Source organism: Gymnoscopelus microlampas (genome assembly GCF_963454915.1).
Source record: "Gymnoscopelus microlampas genome assembly, chromosome: 20".
In the NCBI taxonomy this organism is placed as follows: domain Eukaryota; kingdom Metazoa; phylum Chordata; class Actinopteri; order Myctophiformes; family Myctophidae; genus Gymnoscopelus; species Gymnoscopelus microlampas.
Genome location: NC_139957.1, coordinates 34,391,438 through 34,409,732, shown reverse-complemented (window position 1 = coordinate 34,409,732; position 18,295 = coordinate 34,391,438). Strand labels below are relative to the sequence as shown.

The 18,295-nt window shown below is 41.9% G+C and overlaps 1 protein-coding gene across 1 annotated transcript in view; it reads right to left on the bottom strand.

Moving 5' to 3' along the window:
• Positions 1-18,295, bottom strand: part of eif2ak4 (eukaryotic translation initiation factor 2 alpha kinase 4) — a 51,587-nt gene that overhangs the window by 5,253 nt on the left and 28,039 nt on the right. Inside the window, exons 30-37 of the mRNA XM_084045278.1 lie at positions 17,811-17,918; positions 15,478-15,606; positions 5,014-5,100; positions 3,782-3,894; positions 3,106-3,143; positions 2,207-2,310; positions 1,650-1,718; positions 610-654 (exon numbers count right to left, since the gene is read on the bottom strand). Coding sequence (XP_083901404.1) covers positions 610-654; positions 1,650-1,718; positions 2,207-2,310; positions 3,106-3,143; positions 3,782-3,894; positions 5,014-5,100; positions 15,478-15,606; positions 17,811-17,918 — 693 coding nt within the window. The remainder of the gene's footprint in view (positions 1-609; positions 655-1,649; positions 1,719-2,206; positions 2,311-3,105; positions 3,144-3,781; positions 3,895-5,013; positions 5,101-15,477; positions 15,607-17,810; positions 17,919-18,295) is intronic.

The window sequence follows — 18,295 nt, the reverse complement described above, 5'->3', positions numbered from 1 at the left end:
ACAAGCCTTCTTATCACCCGACAGGGGGGGAGTTTCCACGGTTGGACGTAGCACCGAGTGCCGCGCTACGGGCTCGTATATCTGCTATTTTTGAATAGGCAAGGTATAAGAGGTTCAAATTATTGTGATGCTATATTAACACCTTTTGCTGGGGACCCCCTGGACCCCACTTTGAGAACCACTGCTGTACATGATGCAGTTAGTGTGTCCAAAGCTTGTGATGTGGTGTGCAGTGTTCACTTGTATACATATGACGTCAACCACTAACACTTTTAAGTGTACGCCTTTACAACCACAACAAAAATCCCAAAGCGCCCCTTCCCTACTGTATGTGTGAGGCTACATACATAGCAAGGGCAGGTACAAACAGCCTCTGGCAGCCACCGCTCTCTGTATAGAACACAACAGGGGTGTTTCCCAGACTCACTGGACTGTAAAGGAAGGATACGGGATCCCCTTCTTCCTGTTCCAGGGACCCTCACCTCTCCTGGCCTTTGCTTTCACCCTGTCCCTCCCTCCCTCCCTCCCTCCCTCCCATCATTCAATAAGATGTGGCCTTTTATTGACTCTGCAGTGTTCATGATAAGACCCGCGGAGAACCTCCAGTACCTCCAGAGACAGGAAGTAGATGAGCGTTTCCTTCTGCAGGTCCACCTGCGGGTAAAAGAGGAGGGGGCGTTTAGTAGACGACACAATGGAAGCTTATCTACTTTCATTCCACGTACGGTTCATAACAACACAACATACATTTCCTCAGGAAGTAGCTCCTGCATTCTTACCTCGAGTGAAACATACACACAAGGCCGCCGGGGACAAAACCAGGAAGCAAAAAAACGTTCGTGGACAGGTGGTCCACTGTTTATTTGTGTGCGCTGTGCCGTCTCAATTTGGAGACAGCACAACGGAAAAAGATCGCTTTATAATTCCGCTTTCATAACGCGATCACCGCAGGACCGGGGTGTCATTTTTGCAGGAAATTGGGAGACTAATGGCCTTTGTGGCTTTGTCATGGGAAAACGACTGCTGTTCTGTTCCATTCGGGCTGATAGGGCTGGTAAACAGGCCGCTGGCATGAAACGAGGCAGACACACTGGCCTGAGAAATACTGCTATCAGGGTGATTATGTCTGTTCCGTTTCAATAACTCGTACTAAAGGCAGCGTTGGTGACGGGATCCAGACACAAACAAGCAGGGATGATAAATGTATTTACCACACGCATTTACCCGAAGGGATAAAAGAAAGAAAGAAAAAAAACAGCGACGGCACAAGAAGGGCTAATTTACTTTGAGAATACCTCGCTGCAGTTTTACTACAAAACCACAAATAAACCAAACACGCCGGCCATTCCGATCCGTCCCAACCCACACACAAACTTTCTGTTTGGTGTTTATTGTTCTGCAGCGAGTGGAATGGTTACGTCGCAATCTCACCCCCAGCATGGGGTCCCAGGGAGATGAGAACAACTAGAAAAAGGGGACCGTGTCCTCTGATGTTTTGCTATTTTAGCTATTAAAAAAAAAAGAACGTTCTGTTTCTTGTGATTTCACACATGGATTGGACAGATAAGGTGGGAGAATGAGGAGAGTTGTGTGTGTGTGTGTGTGTGTGTGTGTGTGTGTGTAGGGGGGCAAACAAACAAATGACTTACAGCCAGGACTTCAATGTCATTGCTCTTGTTCTGCAAATTGCTACCAAGATTCTGCAATCTGCTTTGGATCTGAGAAAAGAGAAAAGGGGGGAAAAAAGAAAGAGAGGGGGGAGGGGGATTGGGAGAGGAGAATAATTGCTCCCATGATCAAAATCAAACAGTGGAAAACAAAAACCGATTCTTCCTCACATGCAATCTTTCTCTGTGAGAGCCAGCGGGCTTTTTAACAGCGCCTGTTAACAGGTTCCTAGTGACCAAGGCACAGAGGCTGCCAGCACTGGACAGAGATGGAAACACGGAGAAAGGGAGAGAGAGGGAGAGAGAGGGAGAGAGAGAGAGAGAGGGTTGAGAGAGGGGAGACAGACTCTGCTGGAAAGGGAAGGAGAGTAACCCCAGATAGTAGTAATTGATTTCCAAAGCAGTCAGAGAGGTCCCTGGCAGAGAGAGAGCAACGTTCAGCGTCTCTGTCGGAGGCCAAACTCTGTGCTCATGGTCGCGTGGATCTCGTGGTGTGCAGCGTGACTGAACCTCAGAGTGTGTGTGTGTCGCCAACTGACCTGAGTTTCGTAGCGTCTCCTCGCGCTGGCGGAAACTTTGTCGGGGCTGATGAGATTCACATTTATGTTCACGGTGCTACTGCTCCCATGCTGCTCCGATGACCCTGTGTACGCACAGAAAAGCGCTTACAACTCATTCCCAATTTTATATCCATCTTATAAGAGGCTTTGACCCCTTTGTCACACCGCAGAAACATGCGTCTCCAATAAACAGTCTCAAGCAGCTATTCTTGCTCAGGCTATTCATTGTACTAGTGAATGGAATTAACATGTCTGCATGTGGATGCATGCCAGAAGTGGTGTGAAATCTCACACTGTGATCAGTCACTCAGGGGCTCACATTGCGCACGTAACCCTTTTTTTGTTTTTTTTGGTCATGTGGTGTAAAATAAGTCAAACAAAGCACGGCTATAACACAAACCAGCCCTCGTCTTATAATACCCATGCTCACATTCAAAAGTCACCATAGTCTAAACCAGTGGTTCTCAACCTTAATTTCAAGGATGCCCAGTTTGATATTATGCATTAGACAAACGTATATCTCGGGGACCCTAATCTACACTGAAAAGTGTTAATTTAACACAGAGTGTACAGACGGAACCAAATGGACCCTTAAATGTCCATTGGGTTCCATTTTTACAACCCTAGAGTTACAGACACGTAAAGGTCCATTTGTTCCCCAACTATCAATCACTTAGCTGGGCAATCTCTGGGGGCACCCGGACACCACGTTGAGAACCAGTGGTCTAAACATCATAAATAGTTGACGACATAAATACTGCGGTAATGATCAGGCAGGGTCCCCTGGGAGCAAAATGGGGGGGTCCATGCGTAATGCATAGCAAACTGGGGGTCACTTGAAATTGTAAAAGGTTCAGAATCACTGGTGCACAGTATACCTGAGGTGTTGAGAGGTGAGAAGCTTTCAGATATTTCCCTGTGGAGAGGGGGACGAGGACATTGTGGTCAGAACAAGGCTGTTTATCTCTCTACACAGAAAGCCATTCTCCAGATCGTTGACTAGCAGACATCTTAACCCATTCAGACCGGGGACACGTCTCTGTCATTTTAGATTTATTTGGCTATTCAAAAATAGCAGATGTACAAGCTCATAGCGTGGCACGAGTGCCGCTCTTTGAGCTGCTATTTTTTGAAAAAGAAAACATGAAAATATGTGCAAATCTTTGAATATATATTTTTTTCAGAGAACATTTTTAACTCAAATGTTTGCTTCTGGGGGGTCCCTGGAACAAAATAATTTGAGATGGGGGTCCGCGGCCAAATCTACATATCATTTTGGGTGTCCTTGACATGAAAACGTTTGAGCACCACTGATATTATAGCAACATAAGTTTTTTCAAAAAACTGTTAGGATTTAGAAGACATTTGTAGAATACAGTATACATTAAAAGATTTGCACTATTTTTCAAAAATAGCAGTAGTCTACAAGCTCATAGCTCGGTGCCGCTCTATGAGCTTGTATACCTGATATTTTTGAACAGCCAAAGAAATCTGAAAATGAATCCCGGTCTTAATGGGTTAATGGGCGCTTAGTTCCCCGATCGATCGTTTTACCTGATGTTTCTGTCCTCGCAATATTTGGTCCGACATTTCTGGACGATGTGGTCCACCAGGTCCGACTCGGGAATTCGTCTCTCCGACTGCCTGTCCTTCTCAAAGGATTTGACCTGAGAACACATAATGATTTTTCCACATGCTGTTGCATTCTACCCAGGGACATTTTAGTTAACTAAAACTAAATGAAACTAAAACGAACAATGCAATACTAACTAAAACAAATTAGAATTGCATGTAAAATTATCTACGTTTTATATTTTGCACCATCAAATCTGATGTCATGCATTCTTTGATCCTACCATTTTCAGTGTCTATATCAAGTTTGTCCTCATAATATTATGATAATAATAATAATAATAATTTCATTTTAGTCTAGCTTTTCAGATATTATCTGAAAAGCTAGACTGAAATTAAATTAAACAAAACTAAAACTAGTCAATTCCTAAAACTGAAACTACTTATGCAATGGAAACTAACTAGAACTAAACTGAAAATCCGATGTCAAACTGAAAAAGGAAAAAATGATTTTTAAAAAAAAAAGTAAAACTATAATAACTCTGATTCCAATGTCTTGCTACTGTCTCTTTTAGCACCAAACTTGCAGAAGGAAGGCAGACAAACACATTACGGTAAAAACCTGTTGCTGCCAAGTCTGTGTGAGCCGGCTAGACTGCTACATAATATATGCTCAAAGATTGTGGCAGCATACACAGCACTAAAAGAATGCTATCTCTGGCCGGTAATATTATGTCCGCCCTCTCATATTTTACTTGAAGAATATCAGGTCTTGCCGTCAAACAGAAGATTCATAGTCCCACAGGCTCGCCCCGACAGACTGCATAACTCTCTTAAGTAGGCCTCAGTGCTCTTGTGTAGACTATTGATGATTAAGCCCTCAACCACTAACCGCCTGATGTATTTCATTGAATGAAATTGTATGTAAATAGCAGATCTACAAGTTTACGTATCGCATCGTATTCTAAAGAATCTGAGCTATTCTTGAAAAAAGAAAAAATATTTTGTTTAAAATGTATTTTAACTTTTTTATATATATGGACTCCAGGGTTTATGTGGTTAAATTGTAGGTAGTATTTCCTTTGTCGTGTGGTTAAACACTATGTTGTGTTATTCATATGAAACAATGTAGATATCTCCATGTCTCTACATAAGAACCATTTCAGCAAAAACATTCTGATCATAACAAATTATTATAATGTTGGGCGGTGTACCTTCACATAGTTGCCCTCCTTATCAGACACCAGGGCCATGCAGGTGATGCTGGCCTGCCTGCAATGCTCCAACAACGTATCCTGAGACTGAAAACACAAAAGCAAAGCAAGAAGCCAGCATTAATTTCGTCCGACTAAAACTATGACGAAAAATGTTCGTCAACCTTTTTTTTTTTTCACGAAATGAAAACTAAGCTACAGTATGATGACTAAAAACTATGACTAAATATACTAACAATTTCGTCAACAAATAAAAACTAGACTAAAATGTTATGGAGGGGCTAGTGGAGAAGAGATCCAGTAGAACTACGACAAGTCATTTTATGCTTGGTTGCGTGTGGGTGTCACAGTCCGAAAATAGCTGATCTACAAGCTCACAACGTGTCGCAGGCGCGACACGTTGTGAGCTTGTAGATCAGCTATTTTCGGCCCCACAGCTAAGTATAAATCAGGCATTACGACGCCATCGTAAATACCTTTTAGTCAACTAAATCAACTGTAGATTTAGTCGACTAAAATCTAACATTTAGTCGACTAAAACTAGACTAGAACTAAAACATTTCAGATGACTAAAATGTGACTAAAACCAAATAGAATTTTATTCAAAAGACTACGACTACATCAAAATTTGCTGTCACAGGCTTAACACTGGCAAGAAGCAAGTTAGGTACTCATACTGCCACTTTCTCTGGTGGGTTCGGGGGGGGGGGGGGGGGGGGGGGGGGTCACAGAGCCCATGTTAAAAACCAAAATTTCCAGCAGGCGCTAGTAATTATTGGCTATAGACACTGAATGTTATCACAACATACAAGACAAGCGAACCTTTCATCACTAGGGATTCCAGTGTATTAGCCTGACGATAAGATCTACCTGGGCTCCAATAGAAACGGCTCCATGGACGGTGATGACGCGAGAATCATGGGGGACGTAGTTCAGAAAGTCTAAGACGTTTAGCCAGCTGTCTGCCTTTGGCTTGCTTTTTTTGTAGAGTTGCTTGTAAATGTTGGTAGTTGCGGGTTGCTGCTTTTTGGGCTGGTTTCCAAAGTGTAGTTGCTTATTTGGGCTTGTTGTCTAATGTTGTTTAAACCAGTGGCTCTCAAACATTTTGATGTCAAGAATCCCCAAATGAATATTCATTTGTCTCTCTTTTTGTTAAAATGTTAAAAAAAATATTCAAAATGTCCCACTTTTTTTTCCCCAAGATATTTTTGAAAATAGCAGATCTACATATAGGTTTAAGTGGCCTATAGTCGCTTCTTTTGGGCTTGTTTTCATATACCTGGTTGCTTATTTCTCTGGGTAAATCTGGTACCGGTGGCCCCTAGTGTGACTATTCTTATGGCCGACCCCTGAAGAGTGCGGATTGGAGCAACGGTGTGCCTGTGGCCCCTGGGGTCTCCTAACATGACACCTGAACAGCGTTTGTGACAAGTTTGGTGCGGATTGGAGCAACAGTGCACCTTGAAAGTCCGGATGTTATGTTTGTAACGTCCACGGCCGTCCACATATAATATATATAGGATAGCTGTTTTGCAAGGTGCGACGCGTTGTGAGCTGCAAACATTTCGAAACTTTGTGAAAATCCATTTTAACAAATATTAGTCAAAACACAATCGGAGGGCTAGGACTCTCCAAAATCGTGATCGGCATTTGACCCAAAAAACTCTGGCATCGGTCGGGCTCTACATGCATAACAGTTCATAAAACAGGGGCGCAGTCGCCCATTTTACAGTGACCTTTGCAGTGACACTCAGTCAGTTTAGAGGAGTTTTGCTTGGAACGTGGAGAGCTTGGACTTCCCAGGGAAATACAAGAATCAATGTTTGCGCAGGTAGCACATTCAAACCGCATCGTTAAGCATTATATGTATTTTTGTGTGCGTGTGTCAGCCTGATTTATCCTCAAACTCAGCCAGACAGGTTTAATCTGGCTCCTTGGTTAGATGACCTAGCGGCAGAGGAAAACAAACCCTGCACTGTACCGCACAAGCATGTGCGTGCGTGTGCGTGTGTGTGTGTGTGTGTGTGTGTGTGTGCGTGCGTGCATTCGAGTCATTCCCTGAAGACGAATTTACGTGGTCGAAACGTTGGTTTCCAAATAAATCCTGCATCGTGGCTACGAGTGTGCGGCCTCTTTCTTTATTTTCATATTTACTTACCAAGGTCAGCAGCACCTCACCAATACTGGTGTGCGCCCTCCTCCCTTTTGTTTGTGTGCATTTGAGTGTCACTTTGTCTCAAAGCTGCTCCCACCGACAGAAAAGTAAGTCGAACTGCAAGAGACTGCCTAAGCCATTAAGACCTGAAGCCATTTCTACAAATTCCCACAGTATTCTGAAAAAAAATTATGTTTCTATATCAGTGGTGCTCAAACTTTTTCATGTCAAGAAACCCCCAAAATGATATGTGTTTGATCGCGGACCCCCATCTTGTTCCAGGGACCCCCAGAAGCAAAGATTTCAGTTAAAAATGTCAAACAAACGATATATATATTTTCACGATTTTTCTAAAATAGCAGATCTACAAGCTCATAGCGCGGCACTCGGTGCCGCGCTATGAGATTGTATATCTGCTATTTTTAAATAGCCAAGGTGTAAAATAACGCTTTTTTAGCTCAAATCAAAAAGTGACACAGATGCGTTCCAGGTCTCAATGGGCTAAAGGGAGACGGGGCAGCTTTGGGCCATATGCCTCTCTTGGGGTGGACCACATGTGGAATGGGGGGGGGGGGGGGGGGGGTTGCCATATTTGGCCAATAAAAACGAAAAAAAGCATGGAACCGTCTCCAGAGCGTGAATTAGAGCTTACCGCAGATTCAGTCTGTAAAAAAGGGCCAGCGTGTGAAAGGTGTTAACAATGGACTAGCGGGAGAGAGGAGAGATGCTTGAAAAGCTCTCTTCAAGGCCTTTACACCATCTGACCCACTGGATGAGGCGCGAGCCTGCATACATAATTTGCGGAGAAAGCGAAATGGAAAAGAGACAGACTCACACAAACACACTTTACAATGCTTTACAACTCCTGACATTTTGGAGTGCTTGAGCCCCCTTGTTTCCAGCTAAAAGGTAGTGCAGGGTAACCCAAAGTGGGTTCTTTTTTTGGGGGGGGGGCTCAGGGTAAATAGAGTTGACCAACCAGTCCTGTTCTGTTCTGTGCCAATGAAAGATAGATAGATAGATTTAGGGCTGGGCAAAATATCGATTCTATACTGATATCATGATTATATGAGACTAGATATCGTCTGGGATTTGGGATATTGTAATATTCGTGATATGATATAAGAGTGGTCTTTTGGTCCTGGTTTTAACAGGAAAGAATTTCCTGTTTCAAGATTTTGAAACATTAAAAATAATATTGATATTTATCACAATATATTGAGGTATTTGGTCAAAAACGATCACATCAGATCTGGTCCAGCCCTAGATAGCTCTTGATCTCTCCCAGCCCTAGATCGGATGCCGGTTTCAGTTGAAGAAATTCAACTCAAACGAGGTAGTGGAGTAAAGTCATACGAGGAGAGAAATCACATTCAGTAGACGGAGAAAATGGCCAAATGAAAATGGGAAAAGAAAAAAAATAGAATAGAGAATAGAGTATAGTGGGCACAGTGAGAGGGGCTCTGCATACAGTGCTGTGCCAGGCAGTGAGGGAAAGCCAAAAAGAACACACACACACACACACACACACACACACACACACACACACACACACACACACACACACACACACACACACACACACACACACACACACACACACACACACAGGCCTGAGATCACCCTGTCTCATAAACATGAAGAATGTGACAGTGGCATGGCATCAGGGCTTTGGGACCAGGAATGCTGTGGCACTTCACCAGGGAGATTGAAAAAATGCCTTAAAGGAAGACGTTTTGTCACCGTACATCCATATATCTGCCCCCCTCATTAGTGCTCACAGTAGGATGCCAGGATGGTTACCATTTCTGCCATGGGCCCGGGTAAAGAACCAGCAGACAGACATGGTACCAGCATAGCGCTGTACCTCCATATTTCACCGTACGTTTTCTCCATATTCTTTGCCTTTGCCTTTAACGACATAATGCCCAATATGGACGCCATGCAGGATAAAAAAGTGGCTAAGTCTGTCTGTGGGTTTTTATAAATATTTAACCAATGAAAGTATTAACCCATTAAGACCGGGAAAGATATACAAGCTCAGTGCCGCGCTATGAGCTTGTAGATCTGCTATCCTACAGTTTAAAAAAAAAACATATGTAACATACAGTATGAAAAACATAGGTTTCTATATCAATGGTTCTCAAACTTTTTCATGTCAAGGACCCCCAAAATGTATTTGGCCGCGGACCCCTATTTCAAAATATGTTGTTCCTGGGACCCCCCAGAAGCACAGATTTGAAAAAGAAAATGTTTCAAAAATAGCAGATCTACAAGCTCATAGCGCGGCACTCGGTGCCGCGCTATGAGCTTGTAGATCTGTTATTCCTTTAATAGCCAAAGTATAAAATAATGGTTAAAGTGGTTACACAGATGCGTTCCCGGTCTCAATGGTTTAACATGAGCTTGTTAATTGAACAATTACTGAAAAGTAATGGTTCTGGACATACAAGGTTTCTGCCCGACAGCGACTAACTATATAACTGAGCATTACAGAGGACCGATACATGGAGATAAGGTTGACGGATGGCCAAAACGTTCCTTTTCAACTTTCGGGCAGATTTGAAAGTCGGCCATTATTCTCCAATCACAGTGCGGTTTTCACCAGCTCCAAACAAACAGGGAATCAATCACACTCGTGTATAAATTTGTCTACTGGGTGATTGATGGACGAGTCAAACGCTACAGAAACAACTCTGTATTTGTATGGCCTCAGCATGGCTGTCAGGGACCTCAGTCAAAGACAAACGCCCGCCAGAATAGAGCCCGTGTTCTCCCGAGGTGTTTACTACTTTCAGATATTGTCAAGATAAAAGTCAGCAGCTGCTGCTGCTGGCGGACCGCATTTTCCTACTGGCAGTCAAGAGGAGGAAGCTGAATGGCAGCGCGTGAGACTCCCTGTAGGCGAGGAGACGTTACTGCACGACCAGCAGAGTCATACATGACTCTAGGCCCATCACAATTATTACATTATCGTCTAATCCAGGGGTCTTCAACCTTTTCAGGCCAAGGACCCCCTAGCTGAGAGAGGGATGAAGCAGGGACCCCCTCTATATTGTATAAAAATTGTGTTTCAGATTGAACTTCTTTTTGTTTACTGGTCTGCTCTTTTTTCCCCTCTACACCAAACACCTCTTTGCCAAAAAATAGCCGATCTACAACGCCTACAACGCTTTGAGGCGTTGTGAGCTTGTAGATCTGCTATTTTTTGGCTAAAGTTCTCCTCAGAAAAGGGATGCTAGGGTTCAAGTGGTTAAGGTAAAAAAAAAATCATATCACACAAAGATTTGGTGGCCCCCCTGTAGTAACTCTGAGGACCCCCTAGGGGTCCCGGACCCCCTGTTGAAGACCCCTGGTCTAATCCCATTTATTTTGTCATAATCGTTTCCATGTTGAAACATTTTCATACATAAAAATAGCAGAAATAGATGATCTACAAGCTTACGCTTGTAGATCAGCTATTTCCGCAATTTTTACCTTTATTTAAAATTATAAAATTCATAATCATTATGTCTGTAATTTCTTTGTATATTTCAGTTATTTGTCATATCTGCCCTGTGCAATTTTTCATTATGAAGCCTTAAAGGCAAACAGAAATTACGCTTTTATTAGTACGTGCCAATGTTCAATGCCAAAAACAATGAAATCGTTAATCGCAATTATTAGTGTGACAATTAATCGTCAACTTAAATTTGTAATCGTGACAGGCCCTACATGACTCAAACATGTGGATCTCGAACCTTTTAATTTCAATTTGGTAAAGCAATTTGGTATTGCATTGGGCCACATAACCCCATAACTCTGACCGTGTACAATTGGAACCAAATGGAGCCGTCCTTACGGGTCCCTTTGGTTCCATTTGTACACTGTCAGAGTTACAGACCTGTAAGGGTCCATTTGGTTCCATTTGTACACTGTCAGAGTTACAGACCTGTAAGGGTCCATTTGGTTCCATTTGTACACTGTCAGAGTTACAGACCTATAAGGGTCCATTTGGTTCCATTTGTACACTCTCAGAGTCACAGACCTGTAAGGGTCCATTTGGTTCCATTTGTACACTCTCAGAATTACAGACCTGTAAGGGTCCATTTGGTTTTCTAACTATCGATCATTTAGCTGGGGACCCCCTGGAACCCTCTCGGAACCCCTGGGGGTCCCAGGACCCAACATTTAGAACCACTGCTTTAGTCAACACCCCTATTCATACAATGGGCCTTTTTCCCCCCCACCAACATCTGGATCAAGGAAAGCAAACGTGACGCTTTTTAGCTGAATTTCATAAACAACAGCCAAGTCCACGGGGGGGTTCAGCTTGGTGGGTAATCTGCACATTAGGGAGTGATGCCCATGCTGTGTTGGCTTGTTGAATTATACTCTGCAGCTTTCTTCCCAGTTTTGCAAGGTATAGTAAATAAAGCTAACTCAGAATGGAACTGTTTGTGCTTTGTCTAACCAAGGTCTATTATGGCTTGGCAGTTCCAGCAGATTCCTGCATATCTGACTACTAGCAATCCAATAGAGGGGTTATCTATCAAGGTTTTGTTTTTAATTTAGATATTAGGGTGTTCTTATCATCATTTTGTGGCCTTGTTGTAATGTTTTTGCCTGCCACTGTTGTCTTTGTTACAATAGCTAGATCCTACTTGAAAACTATTTCTTGAAGGGGGTTCGTAGTGGGATTCCTGAGTTAACCCTGCAAGGCCCAGATTATTTTCAAGTTGTGATGATTCCTGGCTCTGTGGGGGGTATTTATATGCAAATATCCTGGCCAAAGGCATTGTAAGACTAAACAATAGGTCCCAATGAGGATTTAGAGGTGAAAAAAATAAAAAATAACAGAAAAGAAAAATGATTTAAACTAATTTCTTTATAAAATATACATGTGATCGTGCGATCACATTACATTACATTACATTACATTACAGTCATTTAGCAGACGCTTTTATCCAAAGCGACTTACAATAAGCACTGGGCCTTGCAGGGTTAATCACTTTATTTTAAACGTCGCCGTACGACGGTGTCACATCGAGAAGATAGCCGATCTGCAAGCTGTGTGAAGCTTTTTGAAAATGTGTTTGTAATATGATATCATGCCCAAAATATGGATGCCAGGATGAAAGTGGTTAATTAAAGTTGAAGATGAAAAACTAAAATAAACATTTTCTTCTGCCATCATGCAGGGTGATCTTTGGGGAAAGAAGTGACCTCATTCCATTATTGTAAAAATAAGATTTAATTTGACAGAAACCTTTTTTTTCTCTCCCCCATGCAATGCGTAAAATGTCCCGACGGCTACTAGAGATCCATATTCCCTTCCCAAGAGAGATATTCATTAGAACAGTGATTCTCAACCTTTTCAGGCCATGACCCCCCAAAATAAATCACATTTGAACTGGGGACCCCCCACCCTGACTAGCACTTTTGTTTGATTCGGGTTCCACGGCTAAATATTGTGAAAATAGCAGATCTACAAGCTCACAATGCCTCGCATTGCGAGGCATTGTGAGCTTGTAGGCATTGTGAGCTTGTAGATCGTCTATTTAAAAAAATATTGCCTCTTTCATATATCATTTAATAATAATAATAATAATAATAATAATAATAAACTTTATTTGTATAGCACCTTTCATGACATGAAATGCAGCGCAAAGTGCTTTACAGAGCAAGAATACAGTTACAGTTATAACCAATTTAACAATAAAGCAAACAAAAAATAAAATAAAAGCAAAAGCATAAAACATTAAAATAGGCAATACAGTGAGGACTTAAAAATCAACCAAAGAGTCAGCTAAAAGCAAGAGTGAAGAAATAGGTCTTGAGCTGTGCTTTAAAGCTATCGACAGAGGCTGCCTGTTTTAGGTGTAATGGGAGTTTATTCCACACTGTTGGTCCGTAAAAGCAGAATGCTGCTTCACCGTATTTTTTATATGTCATTTTAGGCACCTCGAGTAGGTCAGCACTTGAAGACCTGAGGGTCCGGTTTGGATCATGTCTCTCTAGGCAGTCATAGAGGTAGGAAGGTGCCAGACCATTTAGAGCTTTATAAACTATTAAAAGAATTTTAAAATCAATCCTAAAAACAACCGGGAGCCAGTGTAGTGAAGCTAGTACTGGAGTGATATGTTCTCTCATTCTAGTTTTAGTTAAAATTCTGGCTGCCGCATTTTGAACAAGTTGTAATCTGTCAGTTGTTTTCTTAGGCAGGCCAGAGTAGAGTGCATTGCAGTAATCAAGCCGAGAGAAAACAAAAGCGTGGATCAGCGTTTTTGCGTCGTCTAACGACAGATAGTCTCTAATTCGCGCAATATTTCTAAGATGAAAGAAAGCAATCTTGGTGACATGATTAATGTGTGCATTAAAATTCAATTCAGAGTCGATAATAACCCCCAGGTTCTTTACTGTGGTGTTACTTTCTACAGCCAGGTTACCAAGTCTACTTATTATTAATTCTCTCTGCTCACTGGAGCCAATTATGAGAATTTCTGTTTTATCCTCATTTAGCTTAAGAAAGTTCTCACTCATCCAGCATTTTATACTGGACAGACAGGTCAACAATGGGTCTAGAGCGCAGGGGTCGTCTGGAGCTACCGAAAGATACAGCTGGGTATCATCAGCATAGAAATGGAAGTTCACTCCGTGATCGGCGATGAGTTCTCCCAGTGGTAGTATATACAGGGAGAACAATAAGGGACCCAGAATTGAGCCCTGTGGAATACCAGAACAGATGTCATGTTTGTCTGAGTCAAAATTAGCTAGGCTGACAAAATAGCTTCTGCCTGTTAGGTAAGAGTAAAACCAAGACAAGGCTGTGCCTGACAAACCAATCCAGTACTCCATGCGTTGTAGTAGAATTTTGTGATCAATCGTGTCAAAAGCAGCGGTTAAGTCAAGGAGTAGGAGAACAGATATATTTTTGTTGTCAGCGGACACCCTAAGATCATTAATTACTTTTACAAGTGCTGTTTCTGTGCTATGACCTTTCCTGAAGCCAGATTGGAATTTGTTATGAACCTTATTGTTCTGTAGGAACACATCCAGTTGATGAAAGATTTTTCTAAGACCTTTCCCAGAAATGGCAGATTAGAGATTGGTCTATAATTACCCAGCACCAATGGATCAAGGTTGTGTTTCTTGAGTAACGGCCTGACTACAGCCGTTTTCAGTGAGTCTGGAAAGACGCCTGAAAGTAGAGAGCTGTTTACAATTCTTAGGATATCTCCAATCACGCTGTCTAAAACCTCTTTGAGAAACAGGGTGGGTATTGCATCCAGTGAACAAGATGATGATGTCATCTGTGATATAGTTTTACGGAGTTCCTCTTCATTAATTGTGCAGAAAGATATTAGACTTCCTCTGGAGTGATCTACGTTTTTGCACCATGCACCATTTGCAGCATTTGCAGTGCTAGCAGCAGCATTCATAATACCAGCTCGAATGCTAAAAATTTTGTTTGCAAAAAAGGACGCAAACTCATCACACTTAGCTTTAGAAGCAGGGAGCGACTCCTTGTAAGCCTGGGGGGGGTTTAAGAGATGTTCAATGGTAGAGAATAAGACTCTGGCATTTTGCTTGTTGTCATTGATAATGCCTGAAAAATATGCTTGCCTTGCCAAGCGCAGTGCTTTGTTATAGGCCACTGTTGACTTCTTAAAAATCTCTAGGTGGACAGTGAGTTTGTTTTTTCTCCAAATTCGCTCAGCTCTACGACATTCTTTCTTGAGTGAGCGCATGTGCTCGTTGATCCAGGGTGTTACTCTAGAATTAAGTTTCTTTTTAGTTTTCATAGGAGCCACTATGTCGAGAGCTGACTCTAATTTGAGATTAAAATGTTGAACCATATCATTCACTGAGGGAGCAAGTAGGGGGGGGACCTGCACACACGCCAGATGACGAGGAAACTCGTTTGCTGCAGATGAGCTAAAAAAACGTTTTTTTATAGTATATTCTGTATTGTTTTTCCTTAGATCAAAGACAGTTATATTAAAACACAATAAATAGTGGTCTGTTAGTTCGGGCTTATCAATAATACTGTCAACAGTTGACAATTTGGCCAATGTTTGACCAGTTTTTATGGTATAGTTTGTTGATTACTTTTGATGCAGTAATGGCTTTCTTTGCTTTCTTTCTTCTTCTTTTTTAGGTATTAAAAAGGTCTTAAAAGTCCTTAAATTGCCACTTCACTGTCATCTGGGGACCCCCCCCCCCCCCCAAAATCATGTGGGGACCCCCCGTGATTAGAACAACGTGTGTTGTAGCTTAGCACAGCGCTCTCCCGTTCGGCAGCGCCAACACCACAAAGTACAGCTCACCTGTGAGACGTCGTAGGTGATGTCCGCTAAAACGCCGTTGCTCCACAGCTTCTGGATGACATTGATGGCTCGCGGCATGGAGGTGTGCCCCATGGGGACCACCAGGACATCACAGGAACTCACGGAAGGCTGACATGGACAGAGGGACAGAGCAATGGCATTCTATGTCTGATATCCATCAGTCAGATATACCCTAACACGGTGGTTCCAAAACTTTTCAGCTCGAGTGAAAACAGCCAATCTACAAGCTCACAACATGTTGTGAACTTGTAGATTGTATTTGTATTTTTCCATGGTTTGTTAAAAAAAAAACTTTTTTTAGTTGAAACTTTCTGAAAATGATACTTTTTAAACTTTTGAAAATCTTTTGAAATACATATTTTTTTATTGCACAATCTAAAAAAGGGGATATTTACTCGTGACCCATAAAAATGTTTATTATTATCTTTTATTAATGCAAGAACAATGGTTTCTATTTCAGTACGCTTTCCAGGAAGAGAAAAACTGTAGTTTCTATATTCGATTTGGAATCCCCATCAATGATGTCATTGGTGGGCAGGCTTTTAAACTGCCCATAGCCCACCAATGAGACGCAGAGTAAGTAGACGGAAATTGTGCCATCTTATAGTCAGCATTAGCGTGGAGCAATTATATGAAGATGAGGTTAAAAATGGGTGAAGTGCAACTCCTTGCAACACCTTGCAACCATTATTCCCAACTAGTCCATATCCGTCCGGGGATATGCACACTCAAAGTATTTGCAGACTTTGGGTTATGCGCTGTGTACATGCATTGCATTTGTATTGCTGAACAGCCATAAACAAAGCAGTAGTAGCAACTATTAGCACCATTCAGGTGAATTAATTATTATTTGTTTGAGGCAAGGACCCCCAAAATGATATGTATTTGGCCGCCGACCCCCATCTCAAAATATTTTGTTCCAGGGACCCCCAGAAGCAAAGATTTGAGTTACAAATGTTCGCTTTAAAAATATATATATTCAAAGATATGCACACATTATCACGATTTGTCAGCAGATAGCAGATCTGCAAGCTCGTAACGTGGCACCGAGTGCTGCGCTACGAGCTTGTAGATCCGCTATTTTTGAATAGCCAAAGTGTAAAATAATGCTTTTTAGCTCAAATGAAAAAGTGAAACAGATGCGTGAATAATTATTTGTTTGAGGCAGGTCGACCTCCATCGAATGCAGCATTACCCGAGGATGTGCGCAGTCAAAGAATTTGCAGACGTTCGTGGATAGGATAGGATGGCAGTTGCAAGGAGTTGCAATGGTGTGGACTGGCCTTGAAACTGTTTTGTTGCGAGGAGTTGCGACTAGTTGCATTGGTGCGGTCTGGCCTTAAGGCTTACACACTGAGGCAAATCTCAAATACTGACGGTTCACACTGTTATTTTCAAGTGACAGTGGTGGAAAGTAACCAAGTACATTTACTCAAGTACTGTACTTAGGTACAATTTTCTTTGTACTTCTACTTTATATCAAATGTTCAATATGTTATACTCCTACTCCTCTACATCTCAGAGGCATTGTAGTTTTTAACAAAAATATTTGAAATCTTTAGTTACAAGTTACTTTTGATTATTGATTATTACAAAACATACATTTACCAATTAAGCCCTATTGCCATTTTTTACTGAAGCAAAACTAAATTGAGTACTGGTTAGCGATCAGATCAGCGCCGACTCTATCTGCATTGGTTGCTGTGGTAACGACATGATGACATAGTGTGGGCATGAGCAATGCTTAATTTATACTCTCTCGCATTACAGGGTATAAATCAGACTTCAGTGAGTGTGCTCCAAACTGAGACACATCTTAAGGAACCAGATTTGAATCCCATTTTCGAACCACCTAGGAATGTGGTCTGATCAGCAAAAATCTGTTTTTTCCCCCATTTTTTTCTGATTCCAATGTGGATAGGCCAAAAGTCTGATTTGGGCTGCCAGTTTGAACATAGCATAAGACGGTAATAAATCTGTACCAAAGTGTCATCTGGATGTCCCTGCTCGTCTGTTTTTCAGGAGCAGACATTATGTGCAGTTTTCCTGGGCACAAGACGCTGTTAAAGCTGGAAGTCACATCGTTTTACATCGAAAAACTTTTTTTTTTAAATGACGCTGCTCCAAGAATAACTCGGAGGAGTCCAGAGAGGCACCGTGATCATAGTTATTAACGTGTTGCTAAAAGCGGCTTCGACGGTTGACTGCAGTAATAAGGCATCATTAAATATGAAAGGCTGTCTGTAGCTCCTTCATTAAAAATAATTATGAATTTCAGTGTGTGTGTGTGTGTGTGTGTGTGTGTCTCTCACTGGCTCCTCCATGTTGGCCAAGGCCAGACAGACTTTATCCAGGGCCACACTGGCCCCGACCGCCGAGGGGACAGGGACCGTGGACGCAGGGCCCCGACACTCCAAGATCTACCAAAAAAGAAGAGGACACGAGCAAACGAATTGGATTACGTTACCAACACTAACAGAAAAACACACGTGAATACAAATAAGGCGGCGAGACATGGAAATGTGTGCTACGCTGTAAAATAAACTGCAGGGTGAACATTTAGATTTCTTTGGATCAGAACTGACTGCACACGGAAACTGCTGCTAATTATGATTAATAAGACAAGCCCCTACGTATTAGTGTATAGTTCTATCACTGCATATTATCTTTCATTATTGTCATTCTATTCTTTTTTTAAATGCGTTTTTCGTTTTATGTGGCACAATCTGTGGGACAACATTTAGCTGCTTGTACCTGTATGTCAGTGACAAATAAAAACTTCTTGAATTCATTATTT